Raw genomic sequence first — 23,021 nt, 5'->3', positions numbered from 1 at the left:
CAGCCAGATTCCTCAGCACTCTTCACTTCCTCATTATGACTGCTAAAGGGATTCCTAATTTTTTCCAGAGTTTAAATACAAGCTCTGCAGCGTAGGACAGCATAGAAGAGGTATAATTTCTTTCTTGATGCTGAACTTTTTTTTCTCTTCTTTTTTTTTTAATTACTCTAATTAATGCTGATATGCCAGAGGATTTTTTTGAAGTTGTATTGTTTTACATGCCTGAGGAAAATGTGAATGGGTAGATAAATTTGGTATGTCTTGTGTAGCTAATGTCATCTTATTTTCAGTTTGACAGACTAAAGAAGTTAATGTTCTTTATTTTTTTAATTTATATTCCTCTTTGATCCCAGTATTGATTAACCTTTCTAAACAAAATCGAATAATAGATACTATGGAAAAATTCAAACGAAGAAGACTGTTTCTATTACAGAAATAGCCGGAGATTAAGAACTAACTGCTATAGAGTGGCTCTGTTACATTCATTCCTTAGCAGAGATCTGAAACAGCTCTATTGGTATTCTGAATGCACAAACGAAATATTTGCCCTTGGGACTGACAACACAGCTCAGAGCCTGTGGGTTATTCCAAGACTTGTTTGAGGGTCTTGAACTGAGATCCATAAAGCAGAAGAATAACTCGATCAAATTCTCAAGAACAAGCATAAAAGCAGGAACCCAAATCCAACCCCTCAGTGGCTAAGTGACCTTTTTGAAAGCAGGGAAATACAGTTAAGTTACACACACTTTATTTTCTGACTACTCTCTCACAGTGGATTTGATCCTTACAATTTCACTGTAACATACTAAGATTCACAAAGAAAGTGCACAGTTGTGTAGATTTCATTGTAAATCATTTTCTTGCCTAAGGGCAAATTATACAATTCTACATAGCCCTGCAATGGTATCATGTAGTGCAATAGGCCATGCCACTGTAAGTGATGTGAGTTAAAGAGTGGCTGAAGCCATCAGTTTCTCCTAGCCCACTGACAGTGTCTCTAATCCTGGTGCCCACCACTTTGAAAAAGTTTTTTTTTCCCCTCACAGTTGCTAAACTCATTCTATTGTATTTGTGGGATAAAACTGAATTTTAAAATGAAAGGCATTTCTCACTAAAAAGAAGCCTTTTACTTCTAAAGTGATAAAGCTGGATGTATTTTAAATGTTTTGAAGAACTGTTGAGAACACAGAATAGAGGTTTTGAAGTTTCTTTAGTTGTCAGATGTGTGGCTTCCTTTTCCAAGAGACAGAAAGGGAAATGAGAAACAAAACCTGAGCTTCTTACAGTTGTTCAGTTCTAGATCTCACTGCAGTTAAACAGTGATGTTTTTTATACTGTTTGCCCAGCTGAAAGTAACAATACTTAGTTCTTGTGTAGTGATTTTTATACTTAAAGCACTTTACATATATTGTCTAATTAATCTGAGTAACTAATATTGAACAGTGGTTATCATATTAATCAAGATGGAAAGCAAACTTGAAGTGCAGAATTTGTAACACAATTTTTGAGACAGTTTGTCCAATGATTATAGAAAGCTTACCTGATTTTCTCTGCAGTAGTTCTGTATAAGAGAGCAAGAAGGTATCATAATAAAAAGGCTGAATAATATTGCCACAATAAAGCAGATAATATACTTTTTGCTTAGTCTGCACCACATGCATTTCTCAAAAAGTCTTCCTCATTCCCTTTCTCCCTTCCATACCATGTGATGGAATAAAATACAGGAATTTGCTTACTAACAAATATGCCAAAAAGGGACAATTTACACTTTATATCCATGTTGGAAGCAATCCTTTGCTGAGTATAACTATTCTTTTTGACAACATTGATTTTTTAATTTCATTTCTGATGAATTATTAATAATTTGGATCAAGGTGATAGCAAAGGCAATTGATTTATTCTGCAGAGCATACTGCAAGGTCTGTATTCTTGGCTAATAAGATGTTGTCCTCTAGATTTTCAGTTTAATTGGAAGATACTCTGTATGTGGATGTAAAGGGCAAATTACCTAGGGTATTTTAACACCAGCTTTTTATATTTCAGTTTGAATGCCACAAACAATTATCATCAACTGATTTTGAGAGTTTTATATACCTTCAGTAGGTAGCTGAACACATTAAGGATGGAAATACCAAGTTCTTTGCCAAATACCTTTGAACTGCTGATATAATACCATTGTGGCTCATTCCTTTATCCATTCAACTAATGCTTACTTTAAAGTAACTCCTACTTGTTAAGAAAATACTTACCAATTCATCAGAAGAGTTGAGGGCAAACATGGTGATTAGCCAAAGTCCTTGAGTCTGCCCATGGGGACATGCAGTAGGTGAAAGTGGAGGAATATTTTTGTGGATAACAAAGCCATGGTCTTACCTCCTTTTTTCAGCCTCTGCACTTTACTCACATTGGGAGAATGTGAGCAGAAAATTCTCTGCTTCTCACAGATTAGAAGCAAAATTATCAGGCCTACTCATGGCAGTATAAGGGGGCAAAGGGACTCTTACTGTGTTATGTTTGCCAGCTTAATCCCAAAAGGACTGTAACTTTTCCATTATTGTACAACACACAACAGCAAGAAGTTGTTTTGGTTCTTTAGCAAGACATCTAACTGTTCACACTGACAGTATGAGCAGCAACATTCACAAGAGGCTTTCTTTAGAATCATGGGAGAGAGAAGAGATACATTTCAGGCATGACTCATTTGATTTGATTTAGTGTAACAGGATCCATGTTACTGGGACTACTTGGATGACACAGGCTTGTTGAGGCAAGTAAGAGTTTGAAAAGTGAGTAGGACAGATAATTATCCCAGTATTTAAGGTTTTGATTCCTAGGAGAGGAATTTATTTCCAGTCAACTTCTGAGGACGATACTTTGAAACTAAGGTGGTGGCATCTTAATTAATTTTCCATTGTATACCTAAACAAACACTAAACTTGCTTGTCTCATATTGAAATATTTTAGATAATTCAGGATTTGCACTGCATAAAAGTAAAAAAAGAGAGGCTTTTAGTAACAGAATTAACTTTTGTTGTCTGTCATGAAACACTGAGGTCTTCTGCCATACATAACTATAGACTGCACTAATTGGGATGATTTTGATGAGATGGATTTCTAATATGATTCTAGTGATCAATAATAAAAATGAAAATAATTTTCCGCTTTATTTTCAGTGTCCCAGTAAAACATTTGGAGGCTTTGATTCCACCAAGGACCTTCCTGATGAAGTTATAACATTTGCAAGAAGTCATCCAGCCATGTACAACCCAGTGTACCCCATCAACCACCGTCCAATCATGATCAAAACAGATGTGGATTACCAGTTCACACAGATAGTAGTAGATCGAGCAGATGCAGAAGATGGCCAATATGATGTGATGTTCATTGGCACAGGTGAGAAGTCCTGAGTCTGTGCTCCTCCAGGAATTACGGAGACATAGATCAGATAAAAGTGGATACTCTGATTTATGTCCCAGTGTATGCCTGTAAAAATTTATGGCAATGGTCAAAACTGTGCATGTGGGGAAGACTTGGTTACATACATTCACTGTAAGTGGTTCAAACCATGGCCTGCATAACTTAATCCCTTAGGGTCTTTTCCAAATGGATTAAGATCAAACCACTTTCTGTTCAACTACTGTGTTTAGGAAATTTTATTAGAAATATCTTGTCTTATTAATTATAATTTAGCATTTTGAGGTACCTGTTTTGGAGTGCAGCATGAGAAGTATTAACATGAATGAAGCATGTATCCAGGTATGGGAAATGTTTTGTGTGCCTTTTAAGTATTGCCTTAAGATGTTCAGCTCTTTAGCCAGAAAAGTGCATTGTTTTACTTAAGATGAAGATATCTGGCACATACAGTGTTTTAAGAAGATTTGGTATTCAAACAGAAATGTATATCCTTTCAAAAGCATTTCCAGAATTAGTACAGCTTGGGAATTTTATAGAAATGGAAATCTGTATTCAGAAAAGCCTTTTATTTAACATTTGCCTAGCTTCAGGCCTTCAGAACTATACTGATTACCAATTGGTAGAACTTTTATCTTCACCTTTGAAGATTTTCCATTTGTTGACTGGTTTTGGTTCTGTTGAAGAAAAGTGTTTTCAACTTCTATTGAACCTAGTTTTTAGTAATTAGACATTGACATCATGAAGTCAAAACAAATCAAACCGAAACCCCACTGTTTGTTTTCAGCTTTGGACCAAAAAATATCTGACTGTCTTATAACAGTCCCGTTTTAGGCTTGTTGTAAGTACAGTTCTGATGCACCAGCCCTAAAGTCAGATGTCCAAAGCAATAAATCTCAAAGTCTCTTTCATGTTGATGCTTGAAATAAACTAGGAGTAAACTGAGAGCTGATGAAGCTTTGTGTACTAAACACAGTGCATACACAGTGATTCGTAACATTTACTGCAGGAAATGTAGCTCTGAAGAAAATAATCTAGGTCTTTAGAGCTGTGAACTGAGTTATTAGATACCACTACTACAATATGTTCTTGCATAAAACCTTGAAAAATAGTTTCATATGATTTTACTCAACACATATATTTTCCATTGCACATTAGAGACTTCAATGCCATCCAAAATTGGCAGTATTTTGTGCCTTTCAACAAGGCTTCTGTGACCTGATTGAGAAATAAAATTAATGGCAGTACTCCCTTTGGCTGAGATGCAAGGGAACAAGCCCTTCAGCACCCAGAGCATGATGCTGAACAAACATAAGGAGCTGATTTATGTCTACTTCTTGAGCACAAGAGGTGCCATTTATTTCACCAAAGTTTTGCATTCAGTCTAAGAAAGATGCCTTGGCTTTTGCAATGAAGAGAGATAAGTACTTCCAGAGAAAGATTCATTGTACTTTCTTCAAGACCTCTATTAGATGAATAGTTTCACAGGGATTTCTATCACTTTTTCAGACAGCACAGGAAGACTTGGTTAAACCTGAGCTGTACCTTCTAGATAGTGATCGTCAGACATGGTGCTTCTTATCTAAATTAATCAGGCAAAGTCTTCCCCTGAAAGACTCTCAATGATATTTAGCTCTTATCTTTGAGTTCAGAATTTAGGCACTCAGTTCCTCAAACCACTAATATTCAGGTATGTGGTAAGTGTGCTGGATCCCATCCAACATTGCTGAGAGTTGTGCCCAAGAAAAGCATTGAAAGACTATTACTTGCACTTGCCAAATGAGATTTTTTAAGTGCAGAGTGTTATTATTTCTTGAAATATTACTTTTGTCCATATAAACTGGTCTCTTTCCAGCAGGAGGTTATACCCTTATGGTACAAGAACAGGCATTACAACTGTGCTTGAGCCTCAGGCACAAATGATGCTACATGCTCTTCTGAGCTCACTATCCTTATTGCTGTTTTCAATACTAGGAAAGGGCATCCCCCACACAGAAGGAAAGGAAAAGAGGCAGAACTGAGGCCCTGCCTGCCTTCTGACAGAAAGCTGCACTCTTCTTGCAGGTCAAAGGAACCAGAAACAGAAACACAATCAGTACATACTACATCTTCCCCAAGCAATGAACAAATGGGGAAGCAGATTACAGGCTTTAGTCACATTCCAGTTTCCCATTTGATGCTCTGAACCTATGTCAAAGCCAGAATTAAACTCTCAGGGATATGACTCGATTTTTCTGTGCAAGTCTGTCCCATCAGATTAGATAATTTCTCTGTGTTTTCCCATTAATGTTGCAGCAATCTACATTATTCCCACATACTGCTGAGCATCAGTATGTTGAAGAAGTACTTTTTTTTTCCCCCCTTTTCATTGAATAACTGATGATAATTGAACACATTGTAATTAATAGCCATGCAGTGTAGTCACATTTTCCTTTCCTGTGGGTGAAATCTTAAGCAGAGCAGTTTCTTTCCCACTGTGATTGTACCAGTGTGTTTCACAATGGAAATAAAATCATATCGGTATGTTTGAAATTATATCAGAAAAACACAGGATTTAAGATAGGCACTTAATGTATATCCTGAGTGTCTGATGTTTGGGATCATTTGGCACAGTCAAGGTACATCTGTCAGTAAAGCAAATTAATAACAGTAATCTTATCTTACTGAGCTGAGCCCAGGAAAAGCCCGATTCCATTTGTGTGAAATTGTTTGAAATACTACTCTGTAAAACTTGATCTAGAACTCAGATAAAGCCCCACTTCAGTACCTGTGGCCTGACCAGAGTCGCCTTAGTGATTAACACAGTGTATCTTTGACCTCAGAGATTTTCTCCAGCAACAAGCAATTGTAATTGTTGCAAGATCCACTTAAAAGGAAGTCCTTTTGTGTGAAACACTATGTGGGGAACTCGTATCTGCTCAGTACCCACAGTTTCCTTTCCGCTGCTTTATCAAAACTCCCACTTTATTTCTCGAATATGACACTTCGTAGATTTTGACTGAGAGTTACAGTCCAACACACATTGCTACACTGTTATATTTATTAGATCAGAGTTCTATTCCCATACAATGTATGTTGTCAAAACTGCAGTCATCAGTTTATTAGGATAATTAAGGAATTTAACTAATTGATTAAATTCTAAATGTAACTAATATTAAATGATCTGATGTTCTGAATTACTCTGTTGCAGAAATAAGGATTTTTTTCTGATGCTTTAAATCCTATATTGCATTTTTTCCATATTTTTCCTCAATATTTCTTGAATTCTTGAATATTCACTCTGTAGCATATCTAAATCCACTTCCAAACAATTTATACAGTATTAATTTGTACATGTAGCTGCCTAAATAAAAAAGTTATGCTTTGCTTTATTGAAGTTGAAGAAAGAACTTATTTTTTTCTTTTTCTCTCTCCTTTCTTCCCAATAATCTATGAATTTGTGACTAATGAAAGAAAACAGTGATGTACATATTTTATGACAAAAAGAAAGTAATTTCTTTCTAAACTTGATACATACCTAGTAATCAAAATCTTAAAGGAAAGCAGCTGGGAAAATAAAAATCTTAATGCTACAGGATATTCTAGGATTTCTAAAATATTTTAATAAAAATATTTCAATCAAATAATAATCAGATTGTCAAAATCTACATAAAGGAGTGGAAATACTAGAATTGTTTCATTAAATCCACAGCTTCTAATTTAGTCACCCTATAAAAACATTTTCGACCTGTGCAATCTATTTGTTTCAATTTTATATGTATTTTCAATGCAAAAGTGTTGAGTTGCCATCTTTTTTAATCATGATACTCAGCTAACATGCAAATATATATGCAAAATATGTTTTTGATTTTGTGCATTTTGATTTTCCTGTTTTGAAAAAGTTGACCTTTATAATTCTGTTACTTTGAGAAGTTTATCTGTTTAAAATGTCTTACATTTTCCGAATCTATTACAGCTGTAGAATGTGCAATGTTAAAAGTCCTCAGGGATGTAGTTGTTAGTTCTGATGCATCTACATGTCACTAAGCTAGTTAAAAGGAAAAGTCACCTAGAGAGTGTTTCCATTTCACAGATCCTGCTGTGATGTATATCAACCTAGAAATTATACTTTTTTGTTGTTGTTCCCTGAAAATTCTGTTCATGGAACAATTAAAACAGATGCAAAAGCTGTAAACCAAAGATGGTCTTAAGTTCCACTCATATTCACAAAACTAAGGACTGTAGCTCCAGACAACCTGTTCCAGTGTTCCACCACCCTCATGATAAAGAACTTGTTGCTAGCATCTGATCTAAATCTACTCACCTTTGTAAACAGTTCCTCTGCAGCCTTCTTGTAGGCCCCTTTCAGGTACTGGAAGGCTGCTGTTAGGTCTTCTGGGAGCTTTCTCCATGGCGAACAACCCCAGCTCCCTCAGCCTGTTCCTGGAGCAGATGTGTTCCAGTCCCCTGATCACTTTTGTGGCTGTCCTCAGACCCAGTCCATCAGGTCTCTGTCCTTTCTGTGTTGAGGGCTGCAAAGCAGGATGCAGGTGAGGTCTTACCACAGTGGAGTAAAGTGGCAGATTCACCTTTCTCAATCTGCTGGCCATGATTCTTTTTATGCAGCTTATGATGCAGTTGGCCTTCTGGGCTGCAAGTACACACTGTTAGCTCATGTCCAGCTTCTCATCCACCAGCACCCGTAAGTCTTTTTCTTCAGGGCTCCTCTCAATTTCATCATCCTCCAGCCTTTACTGATGTCTAGGATTGCCAATATTTCTAAACAGAAGATGCAAGCTGTATTGATTTTATCCCTCAGTTAAGACCAGTATCTAACACAGAAAGAAATACAGATGTCTTAAGGGGTTTATATATCCTGGTTACTTTATTTGACACAGGGAAGATGGTATGTACTTAAGAGATCTAGCAGCTTCATCTGTCTAACAATATTTGTCCAGATATTTTTATATCCATGCTGAGCTTCTGACAGCATCTTCACATATGTTTTAAGAATGACAAACCTCATACTCAAAATGGACAGTAAAACATGCCTGAGTGCATTTAGTGCATTTCATTCCTCATTAAATGACTGAAATATCTGTCATGTTATACTGTCAGTTAAATGGCATTTCAATTCTTTTCATTCTTTAATAACTATAGTAGTATTTATATTCTTTGTTGAATTTTCATAATTGGAAGACTTCTAGTGAAATGTCCTATTGAAATGCCTAAGTTATTTAAAATGTGGTTGGTATTTTGAAGAATGAGTGCTCAGACATATGTAGCTTAACAATCTGTATGTGTGAAATAATTGCATACTCAAAGAAACTCTGCTCCGAGGCTGAAGAATGCATCTTATGCACCTGAAAAGTTTGTTTTCTTTACGTATTTATTTATTTATTTATATTTCTCTCCCTCCCTTTTTTCAAGATATTGGAACTGTTCTTAAAGTGGTTTCAATTCCTAAGGAGACTTGGCATGAATTAGAGGAAGTCTTGCTGGAAGAAATGACAGTCTTTCGGGTAAGTACAGCTAAATTTCAAGTGTCAGGTTGTAGATTACTCTGTGGACAGCTGCAAACTAAACTTCTTGCAGTCTGGTGAAGGAATAGTCTAGCATAATCCTCTAATTAGCTTGTCACTTGGCGACTCAGACACTAGTCAAAATAAACCTTGAAACTTTCAGTGCTAGCTGGAGGTTAATGATAAAAGAAATTACATTCTGGGCTCGTTTTGTGGTTTAAAAAGTAAATTAGTATCTCTGAATATTTGTGTCATTACATGCTGTATGTATCTATGCAAGTCTGGGAACAATGCTTATTTGTTTTCTCCCACAGAGATATACAATACACAAATATTATACTTGCATGAACTCTTCACACTATTCAGGCTGTCAGCAATAATATAACTGGGAAGATATTTAAGGAAAAACAGTGGTCTGCCTAATAATCTGAGAAACAAAGAAAGTATTTATATTTTCAAAGGTGACTATAGAATCACATTTTCATGGTTTCACAAGAGACACCATAAACATGCCCTTGTCTTTAGTACTTTTTTGGCAAAAATTAATCTCTTCCATTTTTTCTGTCTGAGCCACCTAAAACATAAAGCATTCCATTGGCACTTGAGGTTGAGTGTTCAAGTCAAGGTTGAGTAAACCTTTCAAACATTTTGTAGACAAAACCCAGGAATGTTTTGTTTTGTACACAACAAAGAGTCATTTGCATTCCCCATGTTATTCCTTTTGTTAGTGCTCTTTTGCAGCCCCATTTCACAGGCTCCAGAGTTTTGTGGTTTGATACCTAGCTGAGAGCGTGAGGTCAGCATGAAGATAATGTTTGTGTGCTCACAGAACCCCATATTACATCATGCCAGATATACTGACCACAGGGTCAAGCTTGCCACGGTGGCCCAGTGACATGTCCTCATCATGCTAAGTTGCCATGCCTTTATCTTTGGTTTCTGAACAGAAGCAATGTATCTAAATGGAGCTTGTATATATTTTGATTAATATTTTCAATTTTTACTTTTTTTCCTACAAGCAATCTTACCTTTGCTGGTACCAATCTTGCAGAGAATCCAGTTTCATGAGCACATGAAATGGGGATTTTTTTTTTTATTTTTTTTTTTGACAGAACACTAAAGTAGAAACTGCAAGGAAAAAATGGGATGAGTAATGTGTGGCTCTTAGTTTTTTTTTTTTTTCTTTATTATACATGCAAAAGTCATTACATTAATGCAGGGTAATTTGGCAATTGTTGAAATTGTTGATAATGTAGGAATTTCTTCCCTAAATCAAATAGAAGTGCCATGGTAAAGGAGATCAGAGAAATATGATAGTGAAAGAAAGAAAATAAATGGAGTTAAGTTTTATTTCAGAAAGGATTTACAGAAGTGGGATGGTTAATGGCAATTTCAGATCTGGTATTTTACTTTACGTGCGTATCTATTCATTACACAAAAGGATTTTGGTGTTCTGGTTTACTTGAAAGCTCATTGATCTCCTTTGGCATGTATTTAAGTTTTAAAGAGGCATAAATGTACTTCAATGGAATAAGCAGAATTTGTATGCATAAAATGTAGATCTTCGGTAGAGAATTTGCAATAGATTTTACATGTACCTCAACCAGATGTGAGTTTTCTTTAGTTACTGAAGACCGTATGTGCATTATAAACAATGTATTTTGATGCTTAAAGCCTGAATACAAGGCTTTTCATTTATAATTCCATGAAACTGAAAGTTTTCCATATCCGTTACATTTATAACAAATGCATGTTTTGACCCCATTTGTGAAATACTTATCTGAACAGCTGATCAAACAAATTAATGAGTTTCATTTTCATTCATATGTTACATTTAATTGATGCTTACTAATATAAGTTCTATTAATCCATTTATCAAGGCAAGTACACATCCACTGACCCGTATCAAACTCTCAGGAGAAGCAAGTTGAAAGCTACACGTCTTAAAAAGGACTTTATTAATGTATATAACCAAAAGTATGATGCATGGGATCAACAGCAGATTTTTAGATGGAATAAAATTCATACAGAATTGACTTGAACATTTTGTAGCTGTATTATGTCACCTTTACTCTCAGGATTAAAATTCATTCAAACAGCTAGGCCTAAGACATGTAACAGGTTTTGATCAGAGCTAAACATACTCTGTTAAATATTTCTTACAGTCTGTCTTGTAAGAAGATAGATATTGGTTTGACATCTGCTTGATACAGAGAAGTATAATTATGAGTAGGAGAACAGGAACTTTTCTAGCAGCACATTTGGCTTATTAAATAATGGGTCTTCCAGGGTGCAAAACCCCTCCAGTTCCGTGTTCTGCAAGTATGAGTTAACTTCTTTGCACATGGTACAGTTGCATGGTACAGTCAACAAGATTATGCTTAGTATTAAGGTCTGTTCTTATATAAAAAAATCTACAGGAATGGGTTTATCATCCTGATATGCTTAAAACATTTCTTCTTTCAGTGTTATCACCTTTAATGTATCTATGTATTTTGATACAGTCATTGTTTTTACTATTACCTGTGACATTCATTAAATGTAGTTTTAATACTAAGTGTATAAAGTAATTTCAAGATGTGAGACTACTAACAAAGTAATCACAAACTGTAAAAATAATAGAAAATGATGATATGTCTGCAATCAACATAGCAATCAAAGATACAGTCTGATATGAATTCTGATTCATTTACAGCTGGAAACTATTCCACTGCAAAAGACAACAGGAAACACTATTTTTAAGGAGTGTCTTGTTAAATTTCAGAGTTTCTAGGTTGGGCAAATAGTATCCTAGCAGAACATTTATGTTTGTAGAACTTATTTTATATTTTACCTCTCTTTTTTCCTTAGGAACCCACTGTTATTTCAGCAATGAAGATTTCCACAAAACAGGTATGTGCACAAACTTTAAATCACTTTTCAATATTTATTGGTGTCTGTCTTTTAGATACACTAACTTGGCTGTCAGTAGAGACATATTAATTACAGCAGCAGCATCCCATTCCTGTACATAAACAGCAGTAGTTTCTCATACAAAGGATAAAGAAAGGTCTAGTTTGTGTTACATACTCATAGAGTGGAAACTAAACACAAGCTAAGCATCTGTCTGGAGACTAGATCTTATTTACTGCAAATTTTCCATGGCCTTCTGGTACTGTGATATGGTTAGGATATGGTTTCCAGACACCAGAATTTCTTACTGTCTGGTGAGGAACTAATAACTAACTTCTTTAAGAAAATAAATGTATTATAGCCTGTGTTGTAGACCAAACCATACCTAAAATGAGTTGGATTTCTTGATGGATGGGGGTAAAATTTTGTCTGATTTACAATAAAGGGGATACCTGTATTTCTGGGCAAATACAGGCAAATCACACAGAACCACAGAATCACCAAGGTTGGAAGAGACGTCAAAGATCATCAAGTCTAACCCTTCACCACAGACCTCATGACTAAACCATGGCACCAAGTGCCACGTCCAATCCCCTCTTGAACACCTCCAGGGATGGTGACTCCACCACCTCCCTGGGCAGCCTATTCTTTGTGAAGCAGATGATGAATTATGTAGTAGCGCAAAAAACATTGGGTTGTAGTCTAGGACTGAGGTGAATGTTAGAGGTGTATCTTAGAGTTCTGACTGGAATTAGGTAGATGGATCCCAGCCACTGTCATTTCCTGTCTCAGAAGTCTCATTCAGTAAATACAAGCAAATTATTCACACTCGTTAACTTTTCTACTAATGTCATTGTCGTTATTTGGCATTACTTCTAGGATGGGGTGCACTAAAAAATTAGTGTGATAAAGTAGATTGACTCTTCTACCTCACTCTATATATTTTTAAACAAATTTAATTTGTTCTGTAATAGACAGAACCCAGTATTATGTTTGAAGCAATGCATATTTAACTCATATTTCATTTATAATTCACTGTATTTAGGAAATCTGTCTGAAACCGTTCATGTATTTGACAAAAAACATTTTGTTTAGAGACACTGTTCTAACATAGTTTACTACATGAGACAAACAAAAATGTCAGGCAAAAACCCCCAACCCTGTAGTATCGAATACTGAGATATTAAAAAAAAACAAACAAATAAAAACAGTCTAGAAGGTTGTGTGTGTGTGTTCATATCACACCAAAAATCTCTGCTTTGGACTTTTTATAAGTACATTCCCTTAAAGCAGCCAATCATACCTGATAATGGACCGCACATTTTCATACACTTCTTCAAAGCCTTTTTAGTTATTCAGGAAAGATTACAATTTACCCTGAGTCTTCTGAAAACAAGTTTACACTGCTAAAATTGTCTAAAGCTTAAAAAGAGCATAAGACACAAGTTATGCAGGCAGAGTTTAGCTCATGCAAAATCAACCAGCCTCAGGCTAAAATTGACAGAAACTTGATGCAGTTTGACAAGCTTTTGGCACTTATGTTTCTGTATCAAACAAGTATATGGCAACATGTTTCCATTTTATGCTTATGATTTAAAAAGGCTGTAATTGTATAACTCAAACACTTTACTCATTGCATCTTGATAAGGAGAGAGTTTTTCATATAAACCGCATGATAATTCTATGCATTGTAGAAATCAGGAGCACAGAACGTAAACAGTAAAACCAGCACATCCTACTGAGTAACTTTAAAGGAATCATTTCATCCTAAACACCAAAATCTACAAACTCTTCAGGTGCAGAACTTAGCTTAAGCTTTAAATTATATAATATTCTAAAGGCCCCCATGCCTCTCTCTATGAGTACCTTGTGCAAGAGTGACTTTGAGCCCTGAACTTGTTAGGTGGGCCTCCATAATTTTTCCCTTGATTTACAAATGTGGAAGCAAGCCAAAAAGCCAGACCTGGCTTTCAATCAAAGGTGACTTTTTTGTGGCAAGCTCTCATATTGTTCTCAGGGTCAGGTTTGTGGTTCTCTCTTTCAAAATCCCATTGGATTTTTGATAAGGTGGGAAAAAAAACAACAAGTAGATTGCTAGCTGATAGATGCCATCTCCTTGTCTGGTGAACTGCTTGGAAGAGCTTTTGTTCCTCCTCAATAAGATTCTTAATCAAAGGCCAGGTGAAGACTTTCAGAAAGTCTTTAAGTGATGACTTTTGTAACATTTTTCACAAAGTTGTAAATTTTATTCAGAGATCACAATTTCAGTTCACAGTGAGCACACATAGAAAGAATCATCTAAAAAAAAGCTGTGTCACTAAACAGCTCACTGAACTATTGTGCATATGTTATTTTTCAAGACTTAAACTGAAAACAGAAAATTCTCTGCTGTATCTGACTTCTAGGGAATGGTTTAATTTTGGACACCATTATGGGGCAAACAGAAACCACTATATTGCTGAAAACATTAATCTCTTCAGCTTTTTTTGAGTTTTGATAGTCTTGCAAGAATTCTAGAGGGCAAACTCCGCTCCACCCCACCCCCCCACCCCCCTTTTGATCTGATAATCAACTGATTTATTAGATTAACAATCTCTTCAGAGAAACTCTTTGCCCAAAAGGCAGTTTGACTGTGTATAGCAAAGTAAGGTCAGACCATTGGTACAAATCATTCTATTACTATTTTCTGGATTGCATATTGTGTGGATTTATGTATTACTAGTGTTCAGAAGAACGATCACTGGCTGAAGTCTAAAATCATGATCAAAAGAGTGGCAAACAGGGCAACAGCCTTCAGGCTGTGCAGCATCTGAAACGCATGCTGTAGTTCAGTGACTGAACTCTGAACTTACCTACAAGGAACTGAGTCTTTAGGTAACCCTATTTTGGCCTGTTTTATAAAATTATTTTTTATTATTTTTTATTCCAGTCATTCTTTAATTCCAAATATATTTGGTTTTAGAAATCAGGGAAAGACTTTTGACAAAATTACATTGGTTACAGAGGTACATAGGAAACTATTTGTTTTCCCATGTGCCTTCTCTGGGTTGATTTTTATATTAGTTGCACCACACATTACTACATGCTTATATGGGTATTAATGCCTCAATTACATGGGACTCAGATCAATACCATCTGGACATTTAAGATACTTAACTGAAGCTCTAATTTGACCTATGCTGCCTTCATAATCAGTAAAGAGAAAAGGCATCTCTTGAGAAATAGTTAGGTCACCTAAGGCTTGAATTGCTGCTCTTTTTACTGCAGAATGTACCCCTAAGCTGAGCACTTGGTCAAGTGACTTAAGTTAGAGAGAATCAGCTTAGCATGCCTGCTGCCCCTCATCTGCTTCTCAAGAATACAATACTAACTTGGGACCAGTGTGTATGGTTAAGGTGTAGAGCCCTCTGCAGTCAGAGAATCTGGCCCAGAGAATGTGGGTTTATAACCCAGCTATGGCACTATAATAGACTTGAAGCAGCTGCTCAGGAAGCCCTTAGTTTTCAGTTCACCGGTGAATTTTCCTTTAAGTGCTATCCTTGTCATGTTTCCTTGAGAAAATACTGGTGTTTATATAAAAGCATGGCATGTTTCTGTTACCACTAATATGTCTGCATAAACTGCCAAGCTGCTGTCTCTGAAAGAAATTAACACAACACCTTTTATGAGTTTTGTTGTTTTGCGGTCTCTTGGTATCTAGTACTCATCATTTCCAATTTGTAGGTGACCTCATTCACCTTCCATCCTTGAATTCCTTGGAAAAGGAACCTCTGGGATATGACAATACAGGAGATAAAGACTTTATACATTTCTTGAAATCCTGTTTTCCTCACTAGTTCTATGTTTCCTGAAAAAAACCTGAAACAAACAAACTACAAATCCAAAAGCACCAAGCTTTTATTTCCTTGGTGGGACTGCTTGAAGTGAGACCTTAAAGAGAAACATACTAAATGCTCCACCATGGGTGACCAAGTTTGACTTTTTGATACAACAGTGTCAGAAGGGTTACACCATTTAATTTTTTATTATCTAGTTATGTATTCTTTCTGTAGTTTTGTATCTCAGAAGGAACTGTATTTACTTACTGCAGTCATACTTTCTTTTCTTTGTGAATTAGTGCTAAGCTGAAATATCTCTGGACTTTGACGTGGGATCAGTAGTTCAGTTTCCTTATATCCCTCTGGGGACCAACTTCCCTAATGAACCACATGAATTTGGTATCAGAGAGGAAATTGAGAGAGACAAGATATTCTATTGTGATACCATACAAAGCTGTAGTTCATTTTGTATGCATGGTTTTTTTATTCACTTCATGGCTTCTCTCTGCATTTGAGCTCCATATTCCTCTCAGCAGTGCTTTTCATCCAAAATAAAGTAAATCGTCTTCCCTCATTAAAGATATGTTTCAAGTAAAGTATGTGACCTATAGAAAACAGTATGAAGGGTTAAAATTAATCAAACCTGCAGAGAAGTATGTGCATGGTAGCACTTCCAAACTGAAATATCTTAGCATCATCATGAAATAATTTACTTTATATTCCTCCCCAACATACACAAATGAAAGTCATGTTCAAGTTGTTCTTATTTTTCTTTTAACTAAAAAGCATACTCTCCAATGGGTCCTGTTCCTGATTCTAGTGCTTTCCCAGTGCAAGTATCTGAATAGAAAAGAATAAATGGAAGAGTAACTTAATTTGCTGTTCAAGGAACCACTGAGAGCTTCACACAAAAATCAATGTTCCTCCTATTTAATTTTTTTGTATCCTAAGGACAATTCTCTTCTCATTCCTTTAGTGTATATCAGGATCATGATCCTTTATTGTGTTTGTAATGGCCCTAACTTGTTATTTTTTACATATATATATGTATGTATGTATGTATAAATACTTTCCCAAGAAAAACCCTCTTAATTCAGTTTTTGAGTTGTTTTTTTTTTTAACTTCTGTAACAGCAACAGCTCTACATTGGCTCGGCCACTGGAGTTTCACAGCTTCCTTTGCACCGCTGTGATGTGTATGGAAAAGCATGTGCTGAGTGTTGCCTTGCAAGAGACCCTTACTGTGCCTGGGATGGTTCCTCTTGCTCACGTTACTTCCCCACTGCTAAGAGGTAGGGACAGTTTCAGATGTCTGCATGGTTTGCTATTTGTTTTAACTGATGGTCTCAATATGACCAGAGGGCTTTGGAGATTTTTCATGGGATGGTTAACTGGAGCCCTTTCTCTTCCAAGGAAAACACAGTTGTGGGAGTTACAAGCAATATGAAGTCTTGGTTGATTTAAAGTGAACACTGCTACTTCTTGGAGTGGCTTAAAAAGCTGTTGTAAGAAAACATTCAGAAAAGAGTTGTTTCTGATATGGATTCATAACTTTATGTTCAATAATACACAGCAAATAGAAAATCCTTTTCTCTAATATGACAAGGGAGTTTGATATTAAAACAAAAAAAATTACTTGTCCAAGTAAATTACCCTGCATTTTCTTGAACTCTAATTCAAAGCAAATATTTATAAAGTATTTGGTCATGAAGGGTAAGTTGTTTTTTAGTGATACAGAATGTTACAGTTATTATTCAAATCATAATTTGTATGTGCTGATAAATGTCTAAATGCTACCAGATCAGAACCATCATTTCACATTCACTCTGCACTGATGCTAAAGCTTTGCAATGCAAAGGTTAAGGGAAAGCATACTCTGCATGTGAAAAAATATTTTAATCAAAAATTTAAAAGTCTCAGTTGCCTGATCTCAAGATTTAAAGTAATATTTTCTTTGCCTGCCTTTATTTCTGAAACTTTTAAAGTACATAAGCTGAACAGCTCTTAGGTACTGAACTAGAAGTTAGGAATGCACATGCAAATAAGAACATATATTGGTGTAGTGTTGAGATTGCCATGTTAAATTGGCTAAAATGATAATGAAGTGTTTACATTAAACCCAGTCCGAAAAGAAGGAATTCAAGGGTTAATATGCATAAAGAAGCTTTTTATCATTATTTATTTATTTTTAATTAAGGGTGAATACTTAGTTGAGAACATGGGAATGCCAAATTCCAGATTTGAATTTGTTGTTGTATGAGGCGAAATGTGGTGAAGGGTGGAAAGTAGCATCTTTATCAAAGATGTTTCAGATGGAGAGGATTAAAATTTCAAAGTTTTCATTGGGATGTATCCTAAACAAATACTGATGACAAAAGAAAAAGCTGCTTATGAAACATCAGGTTCTGTTTTCCAACAGGAAACACAGTTAATCTGAGACAAACCTTTTGTGAAGTTCTTCAGAAAAATAATTAAAAAGAAGAAACCCGTCCTGAAAGAAGAGCTGGTCAGATTTTCGCAGCTGCCTGGGCCAAATTCAAATTTGCGTTATGGCAATGGCAATTTCTTTGGAGGAAGAGAGGAGAGGGAACAGTGAGGTCTTCAAGGAGTCTGAAAGATTGATTTGATCTGGAAGTTTTAAGAGTTCAAAGTCAGTGTGGTTAGCACTGCTTTTATGTTGAAGGAGGCAGTGAGGTCAGAAATCACTGAATCACTCTTCTTAGCTGCCTCCCTACTAATCTTTACCCCTGAACCTCATCTCTACTTATCATTCACTAGCACCCATTTTTACTCCCAGCTGATCTCCAGAACCATGGAGCACATCAGCCTGTCATTTATCTGCCTACAGTGATGGAAGAAATAGGGCTTTTTATCTTTATCTGTCTTTGTTGCTATCGGGGTAAAGGGGCTGGGACCTCTTCTTACAGGGATTAAGGGGCATGGTTACTGGGACTAAACTGGATTGCATGGCTACAGGAAATCACTGGAGTGCAGAATTCACTCCTCTTGAGGCTGCTATGAAAGAAAAACTAAGTCCTGGAAGGTTGATCTTGACAATGTACTCAGAAAAAGCTACTGTCTTCACTTCTTACATTTTTCCCCAAGCAGCAGCACCAGCAGAGTAAAAGTATGAGTTACTGGGGGAGAGGTTCCTTTGTTTACCTGGTACCTGCTGTGCCCACTGTGACAAGACAGCTTTGAACGCATGTATGACAAAAGCAACATTGCTGGGAAAAGCTTAAATGCCAACATTTTCCTAATAATGAATCTTTGTAATTTTAGGCTCTGTAAATATTGGGAAAGTTGAGTCCTGAGGCAATTGCACAGATGTTTTACATGTTTGGGGTTTGGGTTTTTTTTTCTGTTTTGTTGAAATTTTTCTTCTTTATTATAAAGGAGATTTTATTAACCATGATTTTAATTTAGGGCTTTTTAAAAAATATTATTTTTTGGTGTATTTTATAAGTCTAAGTGACAGTTCAGAGCTCCTGTAGTGTGACCACTGAACTTTACCCCATGCAGATGTGTTCTGGTTCACATTTCATAAATCATCATGTTGATACATGCACATTTTCCTGATATTTTAGCTAAACATGATCCAAACTCGATTGACAGTAAGGAGTTGTTCCACGGATTTCTTTTCCAGAAGTACTATCCTACAAATATGCTGCATTTCAAAATTTAGGAAGGAGTAACAAAATTTTATTGTTCCTTATTCTTGGGCATATGTGTATTCATTGGTAAGGGGTGATATGAAGATGATATCTGAAAATAACATTAGTGCCTTTTTTTTTTAATCGTGTATCAATTAACAGAAGATTCTTTCTTATTAAAGCATGCTAGGATAATTTTAAAGAAGCTTTTATTCAAAAATATATAAAAATGAAAGTTTTGTTTCTTTTTAAAATGCCTTTCAGCTGTTGACATACTTCACATAAAAAAAATACAGCTAGTTTCAGCAAATTTCAGTAGTTTTCAGTGAGGCAACAAACAAACAAAAAGGGTAAAAATCTTCCAGCCAAGAGGAATCAGCTGTGCCTCTGTGAGAACTCTTAGTATCTGCTGGTGCTGGGCTGTTAGTGAGAGCCTGCAAAACAGGGCTAATGAAGAGGAGAGAGGTGCTCTCAGTACTGCAGAACAATGGGTTTTTTTAAATGTGGGCTGTTGTCACCAGAGGGTGACCAAAAGTGCTTTTTACAAGGCTACTTGACTTTTGCATATCCGTCACTGGATGCCATAATCTGAAATCACAGCATTGTTCAGCAGCCTAATCCTCTTTGTTCTCTTCTAATTTTGCAAGCCCTCAGGCTTTCGGTGATTCCTAGAGTGAAGTGCTCACACTTGAAACACATCTTTGTTTGCCTTGTTCTTTTTTTATATGAAAAACTTTTCTCTAGCTCAGTTGAATTGTGTCATGCCTATTTACATAAAAATAGGAGCAGACAAAGAGAGAAAAGTAAATGCAAAATAAAATTGAAGTACAAAGCTTCCTAATGTTGGCTACAACAATTTTTAACACAGATTAGGATGTTTTCCAGTGGAAGTCTAGCTGAGGAAAGACTATACTATGTTAAATGGATATGCAATAAAAGATAGAACCCAGACTAAAGCTAAAAAGGATGGAAGAAATGACATTTCAGAATCTTCCTGTCCAGGTGTTTTATTGTTTATTCTAAAACTAAAGCCATTCCAACTGTTTTGAAAAAGGTTTTGTAAGATATGGTATCTGTGGTGGCTGAAATGAACTGTTTATTTTATTTAGACTTTGTAGAAAATACAGTACTTGCAGAAAAGCTATAGCTTCTTTATGTTTTCTTTGGTGCATATTAATCTTTACTGTATATATTTGGTTCTTTAGCAGTCTCTGTATCTATGAATCAAGTAATGAATTTGTCTGCGATCAATACTGCCAGCACCATTAAAATAAACTATAGGCTCAGTGCGAGAGAGATGTATTTACCCTTTTTTGAGGACTTTAAGATGTAACAGTAAAAGCTGACTCTACAAACTGTAATTTTGCATAAAGCATAGTAGGAACAATATGATTTCCTTCATACCATTGCATAGGTACACTTGTAACCTACGTAATTGTATGTATGGGACATTTTTTCCTCTTCAGTCCTGGTAAATATGAACACTGACCACTGAGAAGGTCACTAACAGTTTTCATATATGGTATTTGCAGACGTACTAGACGACAAGACATCCGAAATGGAGACCCGCTTACCCACTGCTCAGATCTGCAGCATCATGGTGAGTTATGGGTATGACTGAAGTACAATTAATTTGTACATAATTTACAGACTGTGCATGAGAAGAGCAGGAAGCACATGAATGATTTGTTGGTGAAATTATCTTGAACATCTGGGAAAGATGAATATAATACATCAGTATCCTAATTTGAATTGCTTACAACGGCCTGGATCAGACACTGAAGGTTTGGTTTGGTTTGTTGTTTGGTTATGTTGTTTGGTTTGTTTTTTTTCTTCCCTCAAGTTAACAGTTTTAAGCATGTAAACTTTTCTGCCTTGCTTACCTCAGGTAATTCCATACAGTCAGGCTAGGCACATTGTCACCGAATCACAGAACGTTAGGGGATGAAAAGGACCTCAAAGGATCATCCAGTTCAACCCCCTGACAGAGCAGGATCACCTAGAGTAGGTCACACAAGAATGTGTCCAGGCAGGTTTTGAATGTCTCCAGAGAAGAAGACTCTACAACCTCTCTGGGTGGCCCTTCCAGTGCTTTGTCACCCTCACAGTGAAAATGTTTTTCTTTACATGCATTCTGTCAGGGACATCTCCTTCAGAACACCAAGTATGTACACATTGTTTCATACAGTTTACATAGGATGATAATCAAACACCTAATTAACTAACTACCTTGGCTAAATATGAAATGCTCTTTGTTGGAGATGCCGCATTAGTAGCTCTTAAGATCAAGATGTTTCTTACAGTAGGCTCATCCTGTGTGCTTTCAGCGTGTGTTTTCTTTCACATATTTTGGGTTTGTTATTAGTGGGTTGCTTCATTCTCTCCATGCATTGAATAGAACTCCCTTTCTTGAACTGTGTGACTGATAAACTTCTCACAGTTACTGATTTGTTAACAAACTCCTCCATCCTTCACTCTTTTTGCCATAAGTAAAGAGAACACTTAGGCAATACTTCCCTCTGCTGGAAAAAAATGATTACTCATGTTTCTGGTACAGTTAAATCACTGGACAAATTTCTGGGATAAATAAAGGGTGGATGAAACTGAAGATACCTCAAAACCCTTACGTCCTTCAAATCTTTGCAATTGCAAGAGTGATAAATAGTCCAAAGTTGCTCTTTTGTCTCAACTGTAAATCACCACTGCTACATTTCAGTAATACTTTTCTCTGTCTTCCTTTTTAATAATTTAAAACTCTCATCTAATGTTACTACAGTTTTTCTTGTTAGTTCTTGATTGCCCAAGTTTCAGCCCAATTTACTCACAGGGAAAAAAGTTTGGAAAGTGCATGAATAACTTATGATTATGTCATGTTTTGACAACTCATGAATGGCCAACTAGTTTAAGCTGGAACTAGTCAATGTGGACTACTAGAAAGCTGACAAATTCCCAGTTGCATGATGCCATGCTTCTACAGTGTGGGTGACACCATCCGTATATTGGATTTCAGATGCTATTTTCAGGTCCCCAGTTTCACCAGGAGGAAAATTCCACCAGGTATTAATCATGGATTTTTATTGCTGGCAAAAATTCAGCTCTTAGCTTTACCTTTATGCTATCAGGACATTCATGAGTAAAATTATGATCTGGGCTACCACATGTCCCATTTTTTTTTAACCTTCTCTTGGCTTCTCTTGGCTGGCTGTGCTTTAATACAACTGTAGGTCTGTTCTTTACCATCGTAGACAAGAAAACGATTTGTTTTTTATATCTTCCCATATTTGATAAACCTATTTGTCTTAAAAGATGTCTTCTGTCCACAGGCAAGAAAGTAATCAAGCACAATTTTTTGGTGACATCATAAGAACGCAAAGTCAGGAAAAAGCTATTATATAGCACACCTGATCACAAGGAGTGTTAATAAACTGATCACAGGGAGCTTTAGTACAGCTTTGTCAAAATGAGTAGAGCAAGTAGGAGATAATGACAAAATGAAGACCAAGTGGTTAAAAGAATCCATAACTTAAAAAATTACTAATGGAATGAAGTTCTGGATCCTAGACTTTAAGGATGCGCTGTCAAAATACTTAATGAATGTTTTAGATTGTTCTTGAGTGAAGTTTACTTTAAATAATTGTAAATGTATAAAGTTATCATATATATATATATATTTAATTTACACATATTTTTTTATTATACAGACAGTTGCACAGCCCATAAAGTTTCTGTGCCAAATTATTCTGAGTT

At 36.0% G+C, this 23,021-nt stretch overlaps 1 protein-coding gene across 1 annotated transcript in view; it reads left to right on the top strand.

Moving 5' to 3' along the window:
* The window catches only part of SEMA3A (semaphorin 3A), a 169,045-nt gene that overhangs the window by 135,865 nt on the left and 10,159 nt on the right, over nt 1-23,021 (top strand). The window contains exons 11-15 of the mRNA XM_068167882.1: nt 3,174-3,393; nt 8,821-8,912; nt 11,763-11,804; nt 16,756-16,913; nt 20,807-20,874. Coding sequence (XP_068023983.1) covers nt 3,174-3,393; nt 8,821-8,912; nt 11,763-11,804; nt 16,756-16,913; nt 20,807-20,874 — 580 coding nt within the window. The remainder of the gene's footprint in view (nt 1-3,173; nt 3,394-8,820; nt 8,913-11,762; nt 11,805-16,755; nt 16,914-20,806; nt 20,875-23,021) is intronic.

Source organism: Melanerpes formicivorus, unplaced genomic scaffold, assembly GCF_026170545.1.
Source record: "Melanerpes formicivorus ecotype bairdi unplaced genomic scaffold, bMelFor1.0.p_v2 SCAF_3, whole genome shotgun sequence".
NCBI lineage: Eukaryota > Metazoa > Chordata > Aves > Piciformes > Picidae > Melanerpes > Melanerpes formicivorus.
This window is presented reverse-complemented; position numbering and strand designations above follow the sequence as displayed.